Here is a 21,879-nt window from a genome sequence, read left to right on the forward strand (position 1 = left end):
CCCTTTATACTTCCATTTCCCATCAGGAAGACTTCAGGGCCCTCTGTTCCTTCCAGGTGCTGTGACTAGTGATGTGTCTCAGGAATCAGTGCTGGTCCCATTGCTGTTTGTGGTCTATATCAACAACTTGGATGAGAAGGTATAAGGCAGAGTAGGAGGTATCATCGAGAGTGAAGATGGTTACCAAAAATTACAACAGGATCGTGATCAAACGGGCAAATGGGCTGAGGAATGGCTAATTGATTTAAATGCAAATAAGTGCATGGTATTGCATTTTGGGAAGTCAAACTAGGGCAGGACCTTCACTGTGATCGACAGGGCCCTGGGGAGTGTTGTAGAGCAGAGGGATCTAGGAGTACAAGTACATAGTTCCCTGAAAGTCACATCACAGAATGAATAGGAAAGGAGCAGCAGCTGGGACTGTTGTCGTAACTAATTTGATGTGAAAAGTAAATGCGGATATAATTTCATGGAAGCAACATTACTGGGATTAAATGAAGACGGACAGGGCACAATTCTGACGATGAAGGATGAGGACATAGCTAAGGAAAATTAGATCATTATGGGCATAGTGAGTGTGGTCAGGAACATATCCAAGGTCACTTATTGATCCCACCTGTGGGAGCAGTATGTTAACCAAATACAAATAAGGCATTTGGAACATTGGCCTTCATCATCAAGGTACTAAGTATGGAAGTTGGGACATTTTGCTACAATTGTGGCAAATCCACACTTGGAGGATTGTGCCCTGTTCTGGGCATCCTACTCTAGGAAGGCTGCCATTAAGCTCGACAGAGTGTAGAGATGATCTACGATGTTGTCAGGAGTTGAGGGCCTGAGCTGTAGGGAAACGCTGGACAGGCTAGGACTTTATTTCTTGGAGCACAGGAGGCTGTGGGGTGATCTTATAGCGATATATAAAATCATGAGGGGAATAGAAAGAGTGAATGTACAGAGTCCATACCCAGGATCGGGGAATCAAGAACCAGAGGACACAGGTTTAAGGTGAGAGGGGAAAGGAACCTTATGAATAATGTTTTCACTCAGATTGTGGTGGGTATATGAAACGGGCAAATAGGACTAGGTTAGCTGGGTCACCTCGGTCAGCATGGACGATTTGGGCTGAACGGCCTGTTTCTGTGCTGTATGTTTTTGTGACGCTGTGACTCATTCAATGTTCACCTCCCCTACTGCTACTTGGAAATTTATGCTCACCAAAGGTCTGGTGTCCATGTCCAAACCTGCACCTGACCCTACTCACCCATCACCTCTGAACTCGCTGTATTAGGTAGAGCTGGGCAAAATTATCGCCATGTACTGAAGGACAGAGTTAGTCTTCAATTAGAGAAATGCTAGTTTTAAGGACGGGTAATTCACATAATCACCTACACAACATTTGACAAGACTCAACATGGCCACTGTTCAGAATAGTAAAAGCCCAGGGCATCAGAAGAAGGCAGAAAGTTGGATCCAAAATTGGCTTAGTGGCAGGAAGCAAAGGGTTAGCATTGTTAAAGGGTTTAGCAAGTGGAGAGCTGTTCCAATGGGGCTCAGTGCTTCTCGTGGTTTATCCAAGTGTTTGGCTGATAGCAGGAAAGTTGGGTGGGCACAACAGTGAGAGTGTGAGAAATAGAGGAGTACTGGGATCTAGGTTGGGAAATCTTATACCTCCTTGTAGATTGGCTTGAGAAAATAATCTCCATTGGTGGAAATAATGTCAATGATTTTGGTATCTAGCGTATCGGTCGGTGACATGCATCACTGCCCCACTGGTACCTCTGCTCTCAACTGCCAAGACCCCGTCCGCAGATATTTCTACCCAAACTATTTCATTCTCTCTCACATCCTTTCTTCCTTTAATAAACATCTTAATCCTCGTTTTTTTTTGACCAAAGGTTTGATCACCCAGATCTCCTTGCTTCCCCTATCCACAAGGCACTTCGGAATGCAAATTGGAACTGTGCACCAGCACATGTGCAACTCGTGGCATTTAAGATGTTGCCTCTTTCAACATTATACCTCCTAGAATATCAGCTCACAGTGCATCAGATGCCACCTGCCATTCTTCTTCCCAATGCACTAATCTGTGATCCTGAAGTTCACCCATATTTCATCACCATCTGGTGCTTTGCCATGTTTCACATCATCCCAAAACAGTTTAATTATGTTTAATGAATTGGTAACCTAGAACATTTAAAGAGTGATGGACAAAGCCCCCTCCTTGTAGGGTAACTCACACACCATCTACCAGCCTGTGAAACCCCCACCTATCACCTTGAACATTTGCTGCCGCTGAGCCAGGTTTGTGTTCATGCCGCACCTTTCTTGTGTGTGCCTGGATCTCCATTATCTTAATAAAGCTTCTCATCTGGCAGATTGAAGAATTCAAATATGCTTCCATTCCAATACCCTGATCAACCTTGACAGTATGAACGGCAAACATTTAATTCCATTAGTCAAATAATATTTGCCTTTAACAAATCCGTGCTGAGTTTGCTTCCGTGATTCATGGCAAAGTGGGTTAGGGCATGACTTTGTACTATAAAGTTGTATAAATCCATGTATAGCTCTATGACTCATTCCAAATAAAAATGTATCTTTCCTTCTGACAAAGGTTTCTAATAACTTCCCCACCACCAGTTTTGGAATTATTAGCCCGTTGTTTCTTGGTTTATTTCTCTCACTTTATTAACAGGACCTCCTTCCGTGCGGTGTGACTCTATGGCTCCAATATCCCACACTTGATGCTTATACATAATATATATAAACATATGAAATACGTGATAATGTCATAGTATCCTCTGACCAGAAGACCTATTTATCTATCTGTATACAGGTGCACAACCTTTTATCCGGTGTTCCGGAAACCGAAAAACTCCGAAAACCGGCCATTTTTTCCAGGATGTCGTCTGCACACCAAAGCTCGCGTTTGGCGCCAAACTTGACCCGAAACGACGCACGGTCAACCCAGGTCTGTACTACTGTAGCGGCTGCCTCCTCCCCGGAGACCGGGGAGACACTTAAACATCTGTAAATCATTGCTTAAATGTTAGTCAGTTTGTTTGGAGGGCTTTTATGTGAAAGGGGGGGGTGAAGGGGTAAACTTTAATTCTTAGTCCCCTACCTGGTCGGAGAGGCGGGGAGTGGTCAATGCCTTACCGGGTCGCCGTGCAGTAAGCTCCGCAGCGCTGTGGCCGCCAACTCCCAGCTGGGGCTGCGGGCGTCCGGCCGCGGGCGACGCCGGTTGTAGCTCCGACCCCGGCAACTCTACCCCTGGCTGCGAGGCGCTCCAAATCCACCGCCGCCCGCGGCCGGACGCCCGCAGCCCCAGCTCCGCGAATGTTGGGAGTCGGCGGCGTCGCAGCGCTGGGATACCAGCGGGGAGCGGGCAATGCCTTACCGGGTCGCCGTGCGGTAAGCTCCGGAGCGCTGTGGCCGCCGACTCCCAACATTCGCGGAGCTGGGGCTGCGGGCGGCGCTGGATTTGGAGCCGCGCAGCCAGGGGTAGAGTTGCCGGAGTCGGAGCTCCAACCGGCGCTGCCCGCGGCCGGACGGAGCCCCCAGCTCCGCGATGTTGGGAGTCGGCGACCAGGTAGGGGACTAAGAATTAAAGTTTCCCCCTTCACCACCCCCCCACATAAAATCCCTCCAAACTAACTGACTAACATTTATGCAATGATTTACAATGATTCCCCGGTCTCCGGGGAGGAGGCAGCCGTTCCAGACTTTTCAAGCCGCTCGCGCTACCTACCTAATCTATGCTAAAAATCTTCCATTCGGAAATCCGAAAATGTCCGAAATCCGACAAATGTCTGGTCCCAAGGCTTTCGGATAAAAGGTTGTGCACCTGTATTACTAAAACTCTCATCTAGTTTGTGTATCTGTGATTATGTCTGTGATGAGTGTGATCCTGAAATTACGCCAAAATGGTACACGATAGCGCTACAATTTTTGCCCCACCTTACTCACACCATTGTTCTGTGGTGTGCATTATAGACAATAGACAATAGGTGCAGGAGTAGGCCATTCGGCCCTTCGAGCCAGCACCACCATTCACTGTTCACTTAGCCAAGTTTCATTCAAATTGATGGTATATTTTACGTTATTGACATTTTTAAAATTTCACTTTTCACTTTAAAAAATCCAATTCCACCTGCCCTGCCCATTACAATGTTACCAAATGACTCCCAGTGCAATGAGAGATTTGTTGTAAGGAGAGGGAGGGAGTGGGGGAGGGGAAGAGGAGAGGGCGACGATTGATTAAACATTGTGTTTAGTTGGGGAGCAGGGTTGGGGGGCTATGGGTGAGTGGTGGAATATTGTGTTGAGGGAATGGGACCCAATGGGTCCCACTTGGTTTAGTATATTACTAAAACTCTCATCATGTTTGTTTGATGCGTGTGTGCATATGTGATTATGAAACTACGCCAAAACAGTATACAATAATGCTACAATTTTTGGCCCACCTTACTCACCATTGTCCTGTGGTGTGCATTAGCCAAGTTTTGTTTGGATTGATGGTATATTTTACGTTATTCACATTTTAAACTTTCAAATTTTCACTTAAAAAAATCCAATTCCACTTGCCGTGACCATTACAATGCTACCAAATGACAGGACTCCCAGTGCAGTGAGAAATTTGTTACATTGGTGTAAGGAGAGGGGGGGAGTGGGGGAGGGGAGGGGGAGAGGGTGAGGATTGTCATTTAATGTTATTTAAGCATTGTCCTTAGTGGGGGAGTGGGATAGGGGAGAGTTGGGGAGCAGGGTTGGGGGGTATGGATGAGTGGTGGAATATTGCGTTAGGGGAACAGGTTGCGTTGGGGGAATGAGTGAGTGGTGGAATATTGTGTTGGGGGAACGGAACCCAACGGGTCCCACTTGGTCTAGTATATTATATAAATTCACCACACTGCTTTCCCTCTTTTGAAGAAAATGTACAAACACTTTCTACAAACATCATCATTACAGATTATTGTCTGTTGACTAGCTCCTGCAATCAATACAAGAGGAGAGGGCGAGGACCCAACACCTTCCTCTGAAGTTGTGCTTGCTCTTGGTTCACGGACACCTGCAACCTCCAGACCTGACACACTGTTGTTCTCTAACTCTTGAAACAGTAACAAACTCCTTATCGAGGTCTGGAATCAATCCATCAACAACATTTTACTTCAATCCCTTATAGAGTCATACAGCATTGAAACAAGCCCTTCAGCCCAACTCGCCAATGCTGATCAAGTTGCCTGGCCAAGCTAGATCCATGTACCTGCATTTGGGCAACATCACTCCTCACCTTTCCTATCCACATATCTGTCCAAATGTTTTCAGCAATGTTCCTTTTTGTGGACATTTCAACTATGAGTTTCCTTTGGTACCTGACCTACACTACCCATCTCTAACTTCCTCGCTGGTCTGATGACTCTGAATTTCCCACGTAGCTGAAACGTTTTCTCAGCTGAAACTTAAAAAAATTAAGCCGATTGGGCTTACAAAATTCCTACAAGGCTCGACAAGCTCGCTGCATGGATATTGTCTCCTGAACCAGCATTGGCAATTCTGGAGTGAGACAAGCTCAAATGTCTCAAAATGATGCTTTAAGATGTCCAAATAATCTCAGTGGCTGCTCCTGTGATATCTTCATCCACAAGTTACAGCATGAAATCGAACACTGACTACAACACCAGATGATTCATGTCGTAACTAGTCGGAGCAGTAAACAATTCTGCCTAATCAGTTTCTACTCTCATTAATCAATCTTTGCTTATTATCTGTGGTGGTCTAACACAACTGAGGAACTGGAGACTGGCTATTACAGTCAGTATACCAGGCACTGCACCTGTCCCAGGTCTTATCTAACCATCCTCACAGCCAGACTACTTGCTACGTGTGTCATTCCGGTAACAAAACCTTGCATGACTGTCGATCCACATCTCTAATGACTTCCTTTCACTCAAGGCTGTGACCTTGAAGTCCTGATATCTCTGCAGCTGTTGGTCACACTGATTTTCATTTGCGGTAAAATCGCTCTCTCCATACTGATGCCGAGTCCCGTCTGTCACCTAGCTTTCATTTCACGATAATACTGTGTGGTTCTATTCATCTCTTTGGTCATGCATAACATTTATTACAATTAGATAATTATACAACTATTACAAAGCTCCTGTAACAGTCATTTTGATCAAGATAGACACAAAATGCTGGCGTAACTCAGCGGGTAAGGCAGCATCTCTCGAGAAAAGGAATAGGCAACGTTTCGGGCCGAGACCCTCCTTCAGGAAGGGATACAGGCGATGATATGGAGAGATATAGAACAAATGAATGAAAGATGTGCAAAACGTAATGATGATGAGGAAAGGTGGAGCCCACAATGGCCCACTGGCTTTGATCACTAGGCCACACAATATTATCCTTGTCTCTTGACTGAGTGTTGGCCTCTGATTGTAGCATATTATTCCTTCTGTCACTGACATAGGAAATAATTCCCTGGCATTCATGGCTGCCATCTCCATGGAAGTCAAATCAACTGCGATGCTTTGTGCCTGAAGCAGATTCAACTGGATTATTTGGTCTCTTTGACCACACAGATTTTTACAATATTAGCTGACCGCTGCTTTTCTCTCCCTCAGATTTGGTTGCTCGGCCCCCACCCCTCAGCTCTGCACGCCCCCTCCTCTTTGCACCACTCTGCCCCCACCCCGCCGCCCCGCTTAGCCCTCCCCACCCCTCCGCACATCACTTCCCTCACCCCTCCACTCCACAGCGCCGCCATTCCTCAGCTCCGCACTCCCTCCGTTCCACACTCCACACTCCACACTCTGCTCCACATCCTTCCCACTATTGCCATCCCTCTAACCCCACAAACCCCACGCATCTCAGCATGTTCCAAGAACACACCTCTCTTGCCCAGCACATCTCCTTTAAACATTCTCGCCTCTGACCTTATTTCAATGCCCTCTAGTCTTTGACATTTCCACCCTGGGAAAAACCCTGACTGTCTACCCTATTTGGCTGATTGTCATAATTTTATATCATGAAATATCATAATCATCTATCAGGTCTCTCCTCAAATGCTCCAGCCAAAACAATCCACGTTTATCCAACCTTTCCTTACAAAGTCACCTATCATTTTCCTCCAAAGACGCTGCCTGAACCAATTGAGTTACTCCAGCACTTTATTTATTTTAGTAAGCCAGCGTCTGCAGTTCTTTGTGTTTACACTCTCCTTTTAGTAATGTCCACTAATCCAGGCAGCATCCTGGTAAAACCTCTTCTCCTGAACCTCCATATCTGTAATGGGGCAATTGGAACTGCCCACGATACTGAAACCCAACCAATGTTAGTTCTGATTTCTTTGACAAGTCGCTAAAAAGCCAACATGCAACCAGTGAGCAGTGGTGAGGCTGCGGGCTCTGTACCTCTCCAATCATTCCATTCCACGTTCCATGTACAATCTTCCCATGCTTTCCATTTGTCACGAGGTAAAGGTCATAGGAAAACTTGACTGTCTTGGCGAGTTTCTTCAGGATATCAATGCAGAATCCTTTACAACACAACTTGGTGTATCCATCAGCAATGCTGGAACACAAGAGAGAGAGGGAGAGAGAGAGAGAGAGTTACGATGTTACACATCAAGGAAAATGTACTTGAACTTTTTCTATTGATTTATTTTTGGGACCTGCATGCTCTTGTGCCTCGGGAAGATGGAAGCAATTTCTTGAACCATTGTTGTTCTAGTGAAGGTGCTCCCTCAGAGCTGTTGGGCAGAGAGCTCCAGGATTTAGAACGAATGACAATGAAGGACTGGTGATATGTTTGTGTGACATTGCGTGATTCAGCAGTGACCGTTCAGGTGGTAGTGACTCCATGTGCCTGCTCTCCTTGTCCGCCTCGCTGGTGGAGGTGTTGTGTTTGGGAGGAGTAACTTGGGCAAATACCTTCAGTGTATTCCTTGTGGATGGCACAAACTGCACAGATGGTGGAGGAACTAAATGTTTATCTGGCAGATCGGCCGCCACAAAGCTGATTGTTCATAGCCAGACACAAAATGCTGGAGTAACTCAGTGGGTCAGGCAGCATCCTTGGAGAACATGGATAGGTGATGTTTCTTCAGTCTGAAGAAGGGTCCCAACTTAACATGTCACCTATCTGTGTTCTCCAAGAATGCTGCCCACCCACTGAGTGCTGACCCCCCTCATTTTGTGTCTTTCCTTGACTGCCCAGCTTCTTATTTGATACTGATTGTCATCAATGTATGCCAGTTGTGTGGTGATTGGCATTCACGTCAGACAACATAGATTTTTGGCCTAAACTGGCAGTGTGAGGACTTAGCAGCATGGTGCGCTGGACAAACCTGCCCCTTAACTTTGAGAAGACCAAGGAATGATGTAGACTTCAAAAGTCCAGGGGCGGCAACCTCCCAGATTATAGGGACAGACATCAGGATTTTTTTTCTTATAAAAAGAGCAGTGGAGATCTGGAACTCTTCTACCAAGAAGCTGCGAAGGTTCGGTGGTTAATAAATAAATTCAAAGCAGAGGTCGATAGATTTTAAATCTGCAATGTGTAAATTGTTATGGGAGCTGGAAAATGGAATTGAGATGCAAACTAATTGAATAATGGAATTAAATTAAGGTATTTATTATAGCACAACTATCCTATATTTCTTTATTCCTTGCTGGGGAAGGATGTACCACCGCACGAGGCTGCTATGCAGATACAAGATTCAAGATTCAACGCATAATTGTCATTTGCTCCCCTCCATTGAGTCTGTCCAAAGCAAGCGTGTCTGCGGAGGGCGTTTCTACGCCAAGGACTGCTTACAAACAAACAACCATGGACACACACCCTCCTTTACATCTGGGATCCATCACATCGCTGTGATGGAAGGCCAAAAAAACAGGATCTCTCCACTCTCTCCCCCCCCCCGATGTCAGAGTCAAAGTCAAAGCCCCCGGCTGGCGATGGCGATTGTCCTGCAGCCATTAAAGCCACGCCCCCCCCCCCCGCACACCGGGTCTTGGTGTTAGAGCCCCCCGGCGTTATTCAAAGAGTCCCGCTATGCTATTCCAAGCTGCGCGGGGGGCGCTGATGTCAGGCCCTCTGTACTGTACACTGCTCTTCGACAATTAACTCGGGCGGGAGAAGTCGTCTTTGCGGGAGCCCTGAAAAGCGGTCTCCCTCCCACTGGGTTACCCGCGGGCATTTTGTGCCTTTCCCTGCCAGACCCGCAGTTCTTATTTCTACGATTCTTCAAGGTCCAGTTGTGCAGCAGCAGCACGCGCTCCCTCATAGATTTTACAATAAACGGCAGTGTGAGACTCGGCCAATGGACTTGCGACGGTTTGAGGCAGGAATGATGGGATGGCCACCAGAGTCCCCGGGCTATAACCTCAGATTATAGGCCGCTCAGTATTTTTTTCTTTTATAAAAAGACAACGGAGACCTGACAAGAAAAGGTCCAAGAAGCTCCGAAGGTGCAGGGAGAGATTTAAAAGTTACCCCCTCCCTCCCAAATCTGCAATGTGTACATTGTTACACAGCCCAAAAAAAATTGAGAAAAAAACTACATAGAAACATAGAATTAAAAAGGTATTTAATAAACAACGGACGGGCTGCAGATTCCTTGCTGGGGAAGGCTGCGCCGCCGCACCGGCTGCTGTATGACACCAAAACACAGGTCCTCTGGTGAATGCAAAATACAAGGCCAGGGTGACAAATATTACTTTTGTAACAGGTGTTAACAACAACAATGGAACCTGGAAAACCAAAGAATCGTTACCAGTAAAGATGGCAACTGTCAGAGCAGATGGTAGCCGGTCCTGATCAACAAATCCAAAGTTAATGAGCGGAATGGGGATCGAGATTATGGAGATGTAATGCACAACCATCCAACACTGCGAATGAAAAAGAACTTGGTGTCCTTCATGGCCCACAGAGCACTTTACACCTCTTCAACTGTAGCCAATGTTGTGAGACAGTAAACACAATTTGCACATAGCAAGGGTCCAACAACTATTGGTGACTGACGATTAAGCATTGGCGAGAACTTCGAAGTTCCTCTTTGAAATAATATTCCGTGATCTTTTACATTCACCTGAAAGGATATGTGAATAATTGTAACATTAATGGTAACAATGCACTTTCACTACCATACTTGTCCATCGGACTTCATCCCCGAACTTGGCTTTTGGCAGTGGCAGCAACACTAAAACCACTGCCTTGAATGTAGGTTGGTCAAAGGACCAATGGTCATTGAGATATTGGGAAGATGAAGGAACAGTGGCTATTGGCAAATGATGGGGAGAGGGATATTGGGAACTAGAGTGAGCGAGTTATGAGAGTCGGGACTATGATAGGACTTTAGGGAAATGGGAGAAGACAATAGACAATAGGTGCAGGAGTAGGCCATTCGGCCCATCGAGGAATGGGTGACGATTTGGGTCGAGACCCTTCAGACTGTTACATTTGTGAAGGTTTCAGATTAATTAAGGGAAAAAAAAATCTTTGATAACCAATAGCTGCAGATTTAAGGTATGCACAAAATGCTGGAGTAACTCAGCGGGACAGACAGTATCTCTGGAGAGAAGGAATGGGTGATGTTTCGGGTCGAGACCCTTCTTCAGACTTAAACTATTTGCAAGGGTATCAAAGATGGCACATGCAAAAACCTTTTCTCAGAATGACTGGAAGATGTGGAAGGCATTGTCTAATGGGATGGCAAGAACGCTTTCATAGGCAATTAAATAATGTTCCAAAACATCAGTCACAAACCAAGTGGGCCAAGCGTTATCCAACTCTATTCTACTACACATTGATTCTATGGAGCGTGGATAGGTCAGATATCCAGCTGGAGGAGATGATAAGGACGGCAGCTTAGGTCTCCAGTGGGCACTATATCTCCCCAGGTACAAATCATTACCTGTCACTGAGGTTTGCTTGCTTCCGGCAGGGAACTGTATTCCGCACACAGGCTCCATTTTCAGAATCCACTTCCTCCACAATCACAAATGGTCTCTCCTCTAATGTGGCAACAGTTAGATGATCACTGTCGAAAAAAGGCTCCTGAAATGCCGTGTACCTGGGCCACACTGGATATTTCATTCTTATCAACCCATCCTTCCAATTCCCAACCTGTGCAAGTGAGAAGAGGTTTGTTTGTAATTCAATAGTAAACATTGTGCAGCAAAGTGTTTCTCATCTGAACAAATTGGACATTGAGGGAGATACTAAAAGAAACTATTGACATTTTAATAGACAATTTACTGGAAAGAAGCAGTAGAGCTTACGGAGGTTTAGTACATATTCGCCATTTGCAACGAACGAGGACTGTTATTGCAGTTAATGTTCTCTGTCTAATGCAAGATATGTAAATACTGTAAATTAAGCTCACTCGGCTGTGGGGATGACAGTCAGAGGGAACGATCCCGGAATGACAGCAGGATGGAATGACACTGGAGAATGAGAACATGCAGAGAGAGGGATCATTCTGCATAGTGAATCAAAAAGCCAACCATTTGTCCACTCCCTGCTTTTTCACAATGAAAGTCAGATTTTTCTCTTCTCCAAGTCTTTGTCTACGTTATATTCAACACCTACAATGGAATGTGTTGCTCCTTCTCTATTAGACAACAAATTCCCAATTTTAATCCTACATAAAAATATTTTGTGTAAGAAAGAACTGCAGATGCTGGTTTAAATCGAAGGCAGAAACAAAATGCTGGAGTAACTCAGCGGGTGAGGCAGCATCTCTGGAGAGAAGGAATGGGCGACATTTCGGGTCGAGACCCTTCTTCAGACTGATGCTGAAAAAAAATATTTCCCCCCCTCACGTTTCACAAATCGATCTTTCAATCGAACAGTTTCGTGGCCAATATGTCTTTACGAAACGATACGATAGAACTTTATTTCATTAATTGAAGTTAATCAAACAGTAACTTGGACCTTGTGGGAATAAAGGTGAGAGAGAAACATGATATTGGACAGAGTTTTATCCAATGCTCTTGAATTAGAATAGTAATTATAATCAAATCCACAATCACAGCAGGGAACATGCCAAACAAGCCGTTTCTGAAATTGTTTCTGAAAGAGATTAAATTACCTGATATAACCCATCTGCTGATGTTGGATGATGTAAGTTAGGGACACTAGACCACGTTGCATGCACAAATTACTTGCAAGTGTGACAATGAGCATGCAGCTGTGCATGGTGAATTTGCATTGAAGAACACACCTTAGACTTGCATGGTTACTTAATAACAGGGTACCAAGAAAGCTTTGCGAGACTCATGCGAGGCAAAGACAACAGTTCAATTCAAGGCACTGGAATGAACTCCATAGATTCAAGGCAAGGATAAAATATAGTTATTTTTAAGACATATTTAAATTCAGAATTAAGTAAAATGGTGATTGTAGATGGGGAGGGAGAAAGAGATAAAGAGGTGGATACAAGTTTAAAGTGGAAAAGTGTTTTATAAAAATGTCATGGTTGTATCATGATTTATGCCATTGGGTGAGGAAGTTATTCACTGTAGACTGCCATCGAGTGACACACACACGCACGCACGCACACACGCACGCACGCAAAGACGGGGGCCAGGGAGAGCAGGGGAGCGCTTTGTGAAGTTCACATGGTGCAAAGCCAAGGTGATACAGTCACACACAGCGATGAACTGGAAGGTTAAGCAGCTAGCACAGTGTACGGTAAGTTCTTTAAAGAGCGGGGAGGGGAGAAGTGGGGAGATGGGGGGAGAATGGGGGGGAGAAGGGGGGGGGGAGGAATGGGGGGGGGGGGGGGGGGAGAAAGAGTGGAGACAATTTTAAGAAGCCACACAACTTTTAATAAGCCAGAGATACACAGCTGTGAAGTTTGACGGGCATTTAACATTACCGGTCGGTTTTCCTTGGTTCTGAAAACTCGTGCTTACTTTTTCTTCCCCCAATGAGCCAATGAAAATGCCCGGTCAGCAAAGGAGATTAACAAAAACTACCTACTGCATCGACTACCTACAACGACATGGCGACCCCACTTCCACTGTACCTCCGAGTAAAAAAGTATCGATTTTCTCCATGGCGACCAATTTTTGGTTGCAGAAAATTTTTCAACATGTTGAAAAATTTGCTGCGACCATACTGAGGCCGCGAATAGTTCCCAGAATGCTGGAACTCCTCTCGACAATGAAGGAGACTCACCAGAGACCACCAGCGAACATGTGGTGACCATCTGGCGATCATGAGGCGAGCGCAGAGTCTCCTGCACTCGCCTAAAAAGTTGCCTAAGTGGGACAGGCCCTTTAGATCACATTAGTTCACTAAGGTGCAGATAGGAGGGGATGCAAGAAGGATTGGGTGCAGGAAGAAGGAATTAGGTACAGGTGGAGAAATGTTCATTATTGGTAAATGAGGTCAACCAACAGGTGATCCCACTTGTAATGATACAACTATTGTAAATATCAAGCAGTACTTATTTTGTGGCACACACAAGTATATTCCTTCCCTGTATAGTTTAACTCCACCAGATACTAATTGTACAATAGTCAGGTAGTGGAAAATGCAGTGCAGGATTTTCTCACTACAAATGAGGAGGAATTGGAAGGAGAAGAAGCTTTGGGAAAGGTAGACAGGCAAAGATTGCAGGACAGGAGAATGAATAGAAACGGAGCAACAGCTAGGACTGCTGTCATAACCAATTTGATGTGGAACGTATATGTGAATATAATTCCATGGATGAAATATTACAGGGATTAAATGAAGAGGGAGAGGGCACAGTTCTGACAGTGAAGGATGAGGACGTAGCTAAAGAAAATGAGATCACGATGGACATAGTGAGTGTGGTAAGGAACATATCCAAGGTCACTTATTGATCCCAGCTGTGTGAGAGCAGTATGTTAATCAAATACAAAGTGGCTGATACAACTACTCAATTCCTTCCTTTCACTGGAAGAATAGCGATGGTTGGTGGAGTGAGACAACAAGACTCATGCTGCTTGGAAAGGGAGATGTTCTTCAACACAATATAGTGCCTGTAAGAATGTAGTTGCCTCATCCTCAATAAGTGAGTGTATTCTAGGTGAAATCCATATGCATGCGAGGTCAAGATAAACACGAGTCATGCGATTCCTCACTCCCAAGTCACATTTAAAGGGTCAGACCTGGAACAGACGTAACGTTGTGCCATATTGACCAAGGAATGCGCTGTCACTTGTAATGTCAAAAACACAGGGAAATCAACACCATTTTACATTGGATTCAGGGTCATCAGCCTGTGATGTGAACACACACAGATGGTACCCAAATATATCAACATTTGTACATCTGGCAGAGGGAAAATATTGTGTCACCATCAATGCCAGATCAAGATGATGAATTGCTAATTCAAGACTGATGGAAAGAAGGATTATTTAAGATGTTAGATGTGGCGCCAATGAATGGCTGGATGGTTTTGTGCCTTGTCAGAGCTGCATTCATCCAGACAAATGGAGAGCATGTCATCACACACTGCACTTGTGCGTTAGTTTAGTTTAGAGATATAGCACAGAAACAGGCCCTTTGACCCATCGAGTCCGTGCCAACCAGCGATCCCCATAAACCATCACTGCCCTATACACTGGGTACAATTTACAATTTTACCGAAGCCAATGAACCTACAAACCTATACATCTTTGGAGTGTGGGAGGAAACCCGAGCACCCGGGCAAAACCCACGTGGTCACGGGGAGAACGGGAAAACTCCGTACAGACAGCACCCATAGTCAGGATCAAACCCGAGTCTCTGGTGCTATGATTTCTAAAAACATGTGGCAGAAAGGCTTTATTGAAGCAGATGGTAATACCCTCACTAAGGGCATCCATTGATGTATTCAGTTGTTAGTCTGCAATAAAGAGCCTTTGCAATCAAAGAGTCCAAAACGTCATCTGTCCATCTCCCTCTACACGTTACCTGATCCGCCGAGCTCCTCCGACATTTTGATTTTTGCTCAAAATTCCATGATTTGCAATCACTTGTTTCTCCTTTGTTCGCTTTTTAATGATTTCACAGGGCACCAGTTTCAAAGCCAGCATCCCAAACATCTCTGCAGTTAAATATGGACCATTGATAGTTCTGGAGTTACAGGTAGACCAGATTTCCTCCCCTGAAGGACATTAGTGAACCGAGTGAGTTTCTGCAAAAACCCTCACCACTGAGAGTAGCTTCCTTTTGTTTTACCAATTCCAGGTTTATTTAAATCCCACAACTCACTTGCATTGGCCTGACCTCTGGCTGCCACAGCCCTGATATCCCTATCCTCCTCAAGAATCTCAGGCCAGGTTCACAGCACGATCCCAAATGCTCTCCACCTGACCGCCGGCGTGTGGCACAGTGGTGCAGTGATAGAGTTACTGTCTAACAGTGCGACAGAACCGGGTTCAATCCTGACTCCGGGTGCTGCCTCTTCGGGGTTTGTATGTTCTCCTCGTGGCCGCGTGGATTTTCCCCGGATGCTCCGGTTTCCTCCCGCACTCCAAAGACCTGCACGGTTGTAGGTTAATTGGCTTCAATAAATTGTGACATTGTTCCTAATGTGTAGGATAAGTGTACGGGGTGATCTACTGTGATAAGATTATGGGTTCAATCACACAGTGGTTAGTCTGTACCCCATCTCCATCAATAGAGATATCACTGAACCGCGGCTGGTGATGCACATTGCACCTTCAAATCATTAGGACAGTGTTCACGGAGACACTCTGAATTTCCTCAATTGCCCGAGACAGCGCCTTTACCACCTCAGGCAATTGAGGAAATTCAGAGTGTCTCCAAGGATCCTCCAGTGCTTCTACGCAGCGGCTGTGGAAAGCATCTTGTTCGGAAATATTACCATCTGGTTTGGGAATTGCTCTGCCCAGGACAAGAAGGCTCTGCAGAGAGTAGTGCGTTCGGCCGAACGCACTATGGGAACTTCACTCGCCCCCCCTGCAGGAACTATACATCAGGAGGTGCAACTCCAGAGCCAATAAAATCATGGGAGACCCCTTCCACCCATGCAATGGACTGTTCCAGCTGCTACGGTCAGGCAAACGCCTCCGTTGCCATGTGGTGAGAACGGAGAGGTTGAGAAGGAGTTTCTTCCCAGAGGCCATTCGGACTGTAAATCTCACCAGGGACTAACTTTACTGAACGTTTTTCCTTCCAATATTTAATATGTAAAAGAATATGTGTGTGTTTATGATTGTGTTTATAGTTTGTTTGGTTGTTTGTTTGTTTGTCTTTTTGCACAAAGTCCGCGAGCATTGCCACTTTCATTTCACTGCACATCACGTATGTGTATGTGACGAATAAACTTGACTTGACACTTCCTACTCTCTGTGTCATCTCCAAGTTATGTTCAACTCTGAGAAGGTCAATTTACCTTCTGGGGACAGGAGGGAATTAGAAGTACCATAGTCTTGGTATGTACAGCACCGAAACAGATTAGTCAGCCCCATAAATCCATTTTAGTATTACTTCTCCAAACTACCCCATTAATCTTCTTCACTCTCCTAAACACAGCTTTGATTCCTTACGCATTTATTTATCTCCAGCTGCTTTCTGAGTAAGAATGATTTTTTTGTCTCAAATTCCCCACTGAGTATTTCTGTGACTATCTTTTATCTGTGGATCCCAGTAAGTAGAAACATCTCTGCTTCTAGCCCTGCCCACATATTCATAATCTTAAACATTTATGGAATTATCTGAGAGAAAAAAAGACACCAGCCTGTTTAATTGTTCCTGCTACGTGTAATTGCTCAATTTGGGGTTCTTTCTTATATCATTCCATTGCCCTAAATCTTTGCATTACTTATGAATACCAGAATAATTCACTTGTCCAAGTGTAGAGTCTTACACAAATTTTGCAGTGGGTCTGTGTTTCAACTCATTCATGTTAAAAATGATGTGTGGGGTGGGAGATTGCACCCTTCACCTGGTACACCCTGTTTTGACTAATGCAACCCAACGTGCAAAAGCAAATAAGATCAAATCGAACACGTTAACCTAAGTTGTGCACCACATACACAAGAAGAAGAGTGATTTGAGTATATTTGTTGTGGTCTTACTAATGTGTTTCACTAAGATTGGTGATTTGTTCCTCTGCATCTCCACTTTCCTCTATAATGATATACCTTCCTCAAGGAACATGTGGTTTTCTAAACTTCATTTACTTCACACCAAGATTGCAGCTCATTTGCCAAATACCTGATTTTTTTCTTGTGTCTTTTACAGAAAGTAAAGTGAGAAAAAAGAAGGCAAGTGTTTAGACGGAAAGAGGGTTGGCGGAGAGATGGGAATGACAAGGAATACCTCTGTTAGGGTGAAACCAGAGTCACCAAGGTGAGTGCTCCATCTATGGAATCATGTTGATCAGTTAATGAGGACAGTTCAACAGATAAAAAACAAATGGAAGAACGTGTGAAAGCTGAAATGTAGGTCAGTTGAAATCAAAAGGAAAAAGCTAGAAATGCCCAGCAGAACAAACGGCGACTGTGGAGGGAGAACCTGCGGCAGAACTGGCCAATTCTGATGCAAACAGAGAAAGCAACTTATCTAAAATTATTGAATTTGATATTGAGTCCAGAAAAAAATTAATTTTACAATGTGATGGGTCCCCGAGAATGTTGAAGAATAGAAGGGAGCAAGTACACTTTCCATGAAAGTGAGGGCAGATATGGACAGGTAGTTGAAGAAGGCATTTCACTGCTTGACTCCATCTATCTGCATTTTGAGTATAGGATTTGTACATCGTGTTCCAGCTGTACAAGATTTGAGAAGACCACAATTAGTTTGGTTTAGTTTAGTTTAGAGATCCAGTGCAGTCCGCACTGGCCAGAGATCCCCGCACACTAACACTATCTTACTCACATTTGGGACAATTTACAATTATACCTAGCCATTTAGCCTACAAACCTGTACGTCTTTGGAGTGTGGGAAGAAACTGGAGCACTCAGAGAAAACCCACGCAGGTCACGGGGAGAACGTACAAACTCTGTACAAACAGCACCCGTAGTCAGAATTGAACCTGGATCTCTGGCACTGTAAGGCTGCAACTCTACTGCTGCTCCACCGTGCTGCCATTTGGAGTGCAGGCACTCCCTGATTTACGTAAGTGAATTACATAAACTTGCACTATGTCAGCAATTCTTTAAGCCCACTGACACCCATGTGGTATCCACTTTGGAGTTCCCCATGGTCTCTGCGGTGGAGCTCCCCCATGGGCTCCGCGGTGGAGCTCCCCAATGGTCTCTGTGTTGGAGCTCCCCAAGGGCTCTGCGTTGAAGCTTCCCCGTGGTCCCTGCATTGGAACTCCTATATGGTTACATGTTGAATAGTAGATTTACGTGTGCGCAGTTTCCGACATATAACATCCAACTTACGCAAGGGTACGCGAGACAAAACCTTTACGTAAGTCTGGAAGACCTGTATTGTGTACAATTCTGATTGCCCTGCTATAAGGAGGATGACATTAAACTGGAAAGTATGAAAAAAAAGATTTACAATGATATTACTAGAGGTTTGGAGTTATAAGGATAGGCTGGGTCTTTGTGCCCTGGAGTGTTGGAAGCAGAGTGGTGACTTTTATAGAAGTATGTATAGAAGTGGCGATCAGTGAAACATGGTTGCAGGAGGGCTGTGATTGGAAACTAAATATTCCAGGATTTCGTTGCTTCAGGTGTGATAGAATTGGAGGGGCAAGAGGTGGAGGTGTTGCATTGCTTGTCAGGGAAGATATTACAGCAGTGCTTTGGCAGGATAGATTAGAGGGCTCGTCTAGGGAGACTATTTGGGTGGAACTGAGAAATGGGAAAGGTGTAGCAACACTTATAGGGGTGTATTATAGACCGCCTAATGGGGAGCGAGAATTGGAAGAGCAAATATGTAAGGAGATCGCAGATATTAGTAGTAAGCACAAGGTAGTGATTGTGGGAGATTTCAATTTTCCCACACATAGACTAGGAAACACATTCTGTAAATGGGCTGGATGGTTTGGAGTTTGTAAAATGTGTGCAGGATAGTTTTTTGCAGCAATACATAGAGTTACCTACTAGAAGAGGGGCAGTGCTGGACCTCCTGTTAGGAAATGAGACGGGACAGGTGGCGGAGGTATGCGTTGGGGAGCACTTTGGGTCCAGTGATCGCAATACCATTAGTTTCAATATAATTATGGAGAGGGTCAGAACTGGACCTAGGGTTGAGATTTTTGATTGGAGAAAGGCTAACTTTGATGCAATGCGAGATGATTTAAAAGCAGTGAACTGGGACATTTTGTTTTATGGGAAAGATGTAGAAGAGAAATGGAGGACATTTAAAGGGAAAATTTTAAGAGTACAGAATCTTTATGTCCCTGTTCGGTTAAAAGGAAAGTAAAAATTGGAAAGAGCCATGGTTTTCAAGGGAAATTGGACACTTGGTTCGGAAAAAGAGAGAGATCTACAATAATTATAGGCAGCATGGAGTAAATGAGGTGCTTGAGGAGTATAAAGAATGTAAAAAGAATCTTAAGAAAGAAATTAGAAAAGCTAAAAGAAGGTATGAGGTTGCTTTGGCAAGTAAGGTGAAAGTAAATCCAAAGGGTTTCTACAGCTATATTAGTAGCAAAAGGATAACGAGGGATAAAATTGGTCCATTAGAGAGTCAGAGTGGACAGCTATCTGCAGAGCCAAAAGAGATGGGGGAGATATTGAACAATTTCTTTTCTTCGGTATTCACCAAAGAGAAGGATATTGAATTATGTGAGGTAAGGGAAACAAGTAGAGTAGCTATGGAAACTATGAGATTCAAAGAAGAGGAAGTACTGACACTTTTGAAAAATATAAAAGTGGATAAGTCTCCAGGTCCGAACAGCATATTCCTTAGGACATTGGGGGAAGTTAGTGTAGAAATGGCAGGGGCTATGACAGAAATATTTCAATTGTCATTAGAAACAGGAATAGTGCCGGATATTGGCGTACTGCGCATGTTGTTCCATTGTTTAAAAAGGGTTCTAAGAGCAAACCTAGCAATTATAGACCTGTTAGTTTGACATCAGCGGTGGGAAAATTAATGGAAAGGATACTTAGAGATAATACATATAAGCATCTGGATAAACAGGGTCTGATTAGGAACAGTCAACATGGATTTGTGCCTGGAAGGTCATGTTTGACTAATCTTCTTGAATTTTTTGAAGAGGTTACTCGGGAAATTGATGAAGGTAAAGCAGTGGATGTTGTCTATATGGACTTCAGTAAGGCCTTTGATAAGTTTCCTCATGGAAGGTTGGTTAAGAAGGTTCAATTATTGGGTATTAATGGTGGAGTAGCAAGATAGATTCAACAGTGGCTGAATGGGAGATGCCAGAGAGTAATGGTGGATGGCTGTTTGTCAGGTTGGAGGCCGGTGACTAGTGGGGTGCCACAGGGATCTGTGTTGTGTCCACTGTCGTTTGTCATGTACATCAATGATCTGGATGATGGTGTGGTAAATTGGATTAGTAAGTATGCAGATGACACTAAGATAGGTGGTGTTGTGGATAATGAAGTAGATTTTCAAGGTTATCCATGTTGGTGGCAAAAACGGGAAAGCAGACTATTATCTAAATGGTGGCCGATTGGGAAAGGGGGAGATGCAGCAAGACCTGGGTGTCATGGTACACCAGTCATTGAAGGTAGGCATGCAGGTGCAGCAGGCAGTAAAGAAAGCGAATGGTATGTTGGCTTTCATAGCAAAGGGATTTGAGTATAGGAGCAGGGAGGTTCTACTGCAGTTGTACAGGGTCTTGGTGAGACCACACCAGGAGTATTGCGTACAGTTTTGGTCTCCAAATCTGAAGAAGGACATTATTGCCATAGAGGGAGTGCAGAGACGGTTCACCAGACTGATTCCTGGGATGTCAGGACTGTCTTATGAAGAAAGACTGGATAGACTTGGTTTATACTCTCTAGAATTTAGAAGATTGAGAGGGGATCTTATAGAAACTTACAAAATTCTTAAGGGTTTGGACAGGCTAGATGCGAGAAGATTGTTCCCGATGTTTGGGAAGTCCAGGACAAGGGGTCCCAGCTTAAGGATAAGGGGGAAATCCTTTATAACTGAGATGAGAAGAACTTTTTTCACACAGAGAGTGGTGAATCTCTGGAACTCTCTGCCACAGGGGGTAGTTGAGGCCAGTTCATTGGCTATATTTAAGAGGGAGTTAGATGTGGCCCTTGTGGCTAAGGGGATCAGAGGGTATGGAGAGAAGGCAGGTACAGGATACTGAGTTAGATGATCAGCCATGATCATATTGAATGGCGGTGCAGGCTCGAAGGGCCGAATGGCCTACTCCAGCACCTAATTTCTATGTTTCTATGTTTCAAAGTCTACAGAGAGATTTAGGCCATTTGGAAGAGTGGGCTGAAAGATGGCAGATGGAGTTTAATGCTGATAAGTGTGAGGAGCTACATCTTGGCAGGACAAATCAAAATAGGACATACATGGTAAATGGTAGCGAATTGAGGAATGCCGTTGAACAGAGGGATCTATGGAAACTGGGGGACTTGGGACTTCCACACTCCACCTGTACGTGGATAAATAGCTTCCTGTCGGGTCGAAGCCAGAGAGTCAGAGTGGGCCATCACACATCCACGGCCCTCAGCCTCAGTACCGGCTCTCCACAGGTCTGCGTACTGAGCCCCCTGCTCTACACCATCTACACGCATGACTGCACCCCCGCCCACCACAGCAACACCATTGTCAAATTTGCGGATGACACTACAGTGGTGGGACTCATCTCCGCGGGGGACGAGTACGCCTACCGGGATGAGGTGGAGCAGCTGACAGTGTGGTGCGAAGAAAATAACCTGCTCCTCAACACCTCAAAGACGAAGGAGGTAATAATAGACTTCAGGAAAAACAAAA

The 21,879-nt window shown here is 44.7% G+C and overlaps 1 protein-coding gene across 1 annotated transcript in view; it reads right to left on the reverse strand.

The window, feature by feature from the left end:
* The window catches only part of LOC129708339 (glutamate receptor ionotropic, NMDA 2C-like), a 64,236-nt gene that overhangs the window by 17,874 nt on the left and 24,483 nt on the right, over nt 1-21,879 (reverse strand). Inside the window, exons 5-6 of the mRNA XM_055654019.1 lie at nt 10,919-11,130; nt 7,416-7,575 (exon numbers count right to left, since the gene is read on the reverse strand). Coding sequence (XP_055509994.1) covers nt 7,416-7,575; nt 10,919-11,130 — 372 coding nt within the window. The remainder of the gene's footprint in view (nt 1-7,415; nt 7,576-10,918; nt 11,131-21,879) is intronic.

The sequence above is a fragment of the Leucoraja erinacea genome, chromosome 23 (genome assembly GCF_028641065.1).
Source record: "Leucoraja erinacea ecotype New England chromosome 23, Leri_hhj_1, whole genome shotgun sequence".
Classification (NCBI taxonomy): Eukaryota; Metazoa; Chordata; class Chondrichthyes; order Rajiformes; family Rajidae; genus Leucoraja; species Leucoraja erinaceus.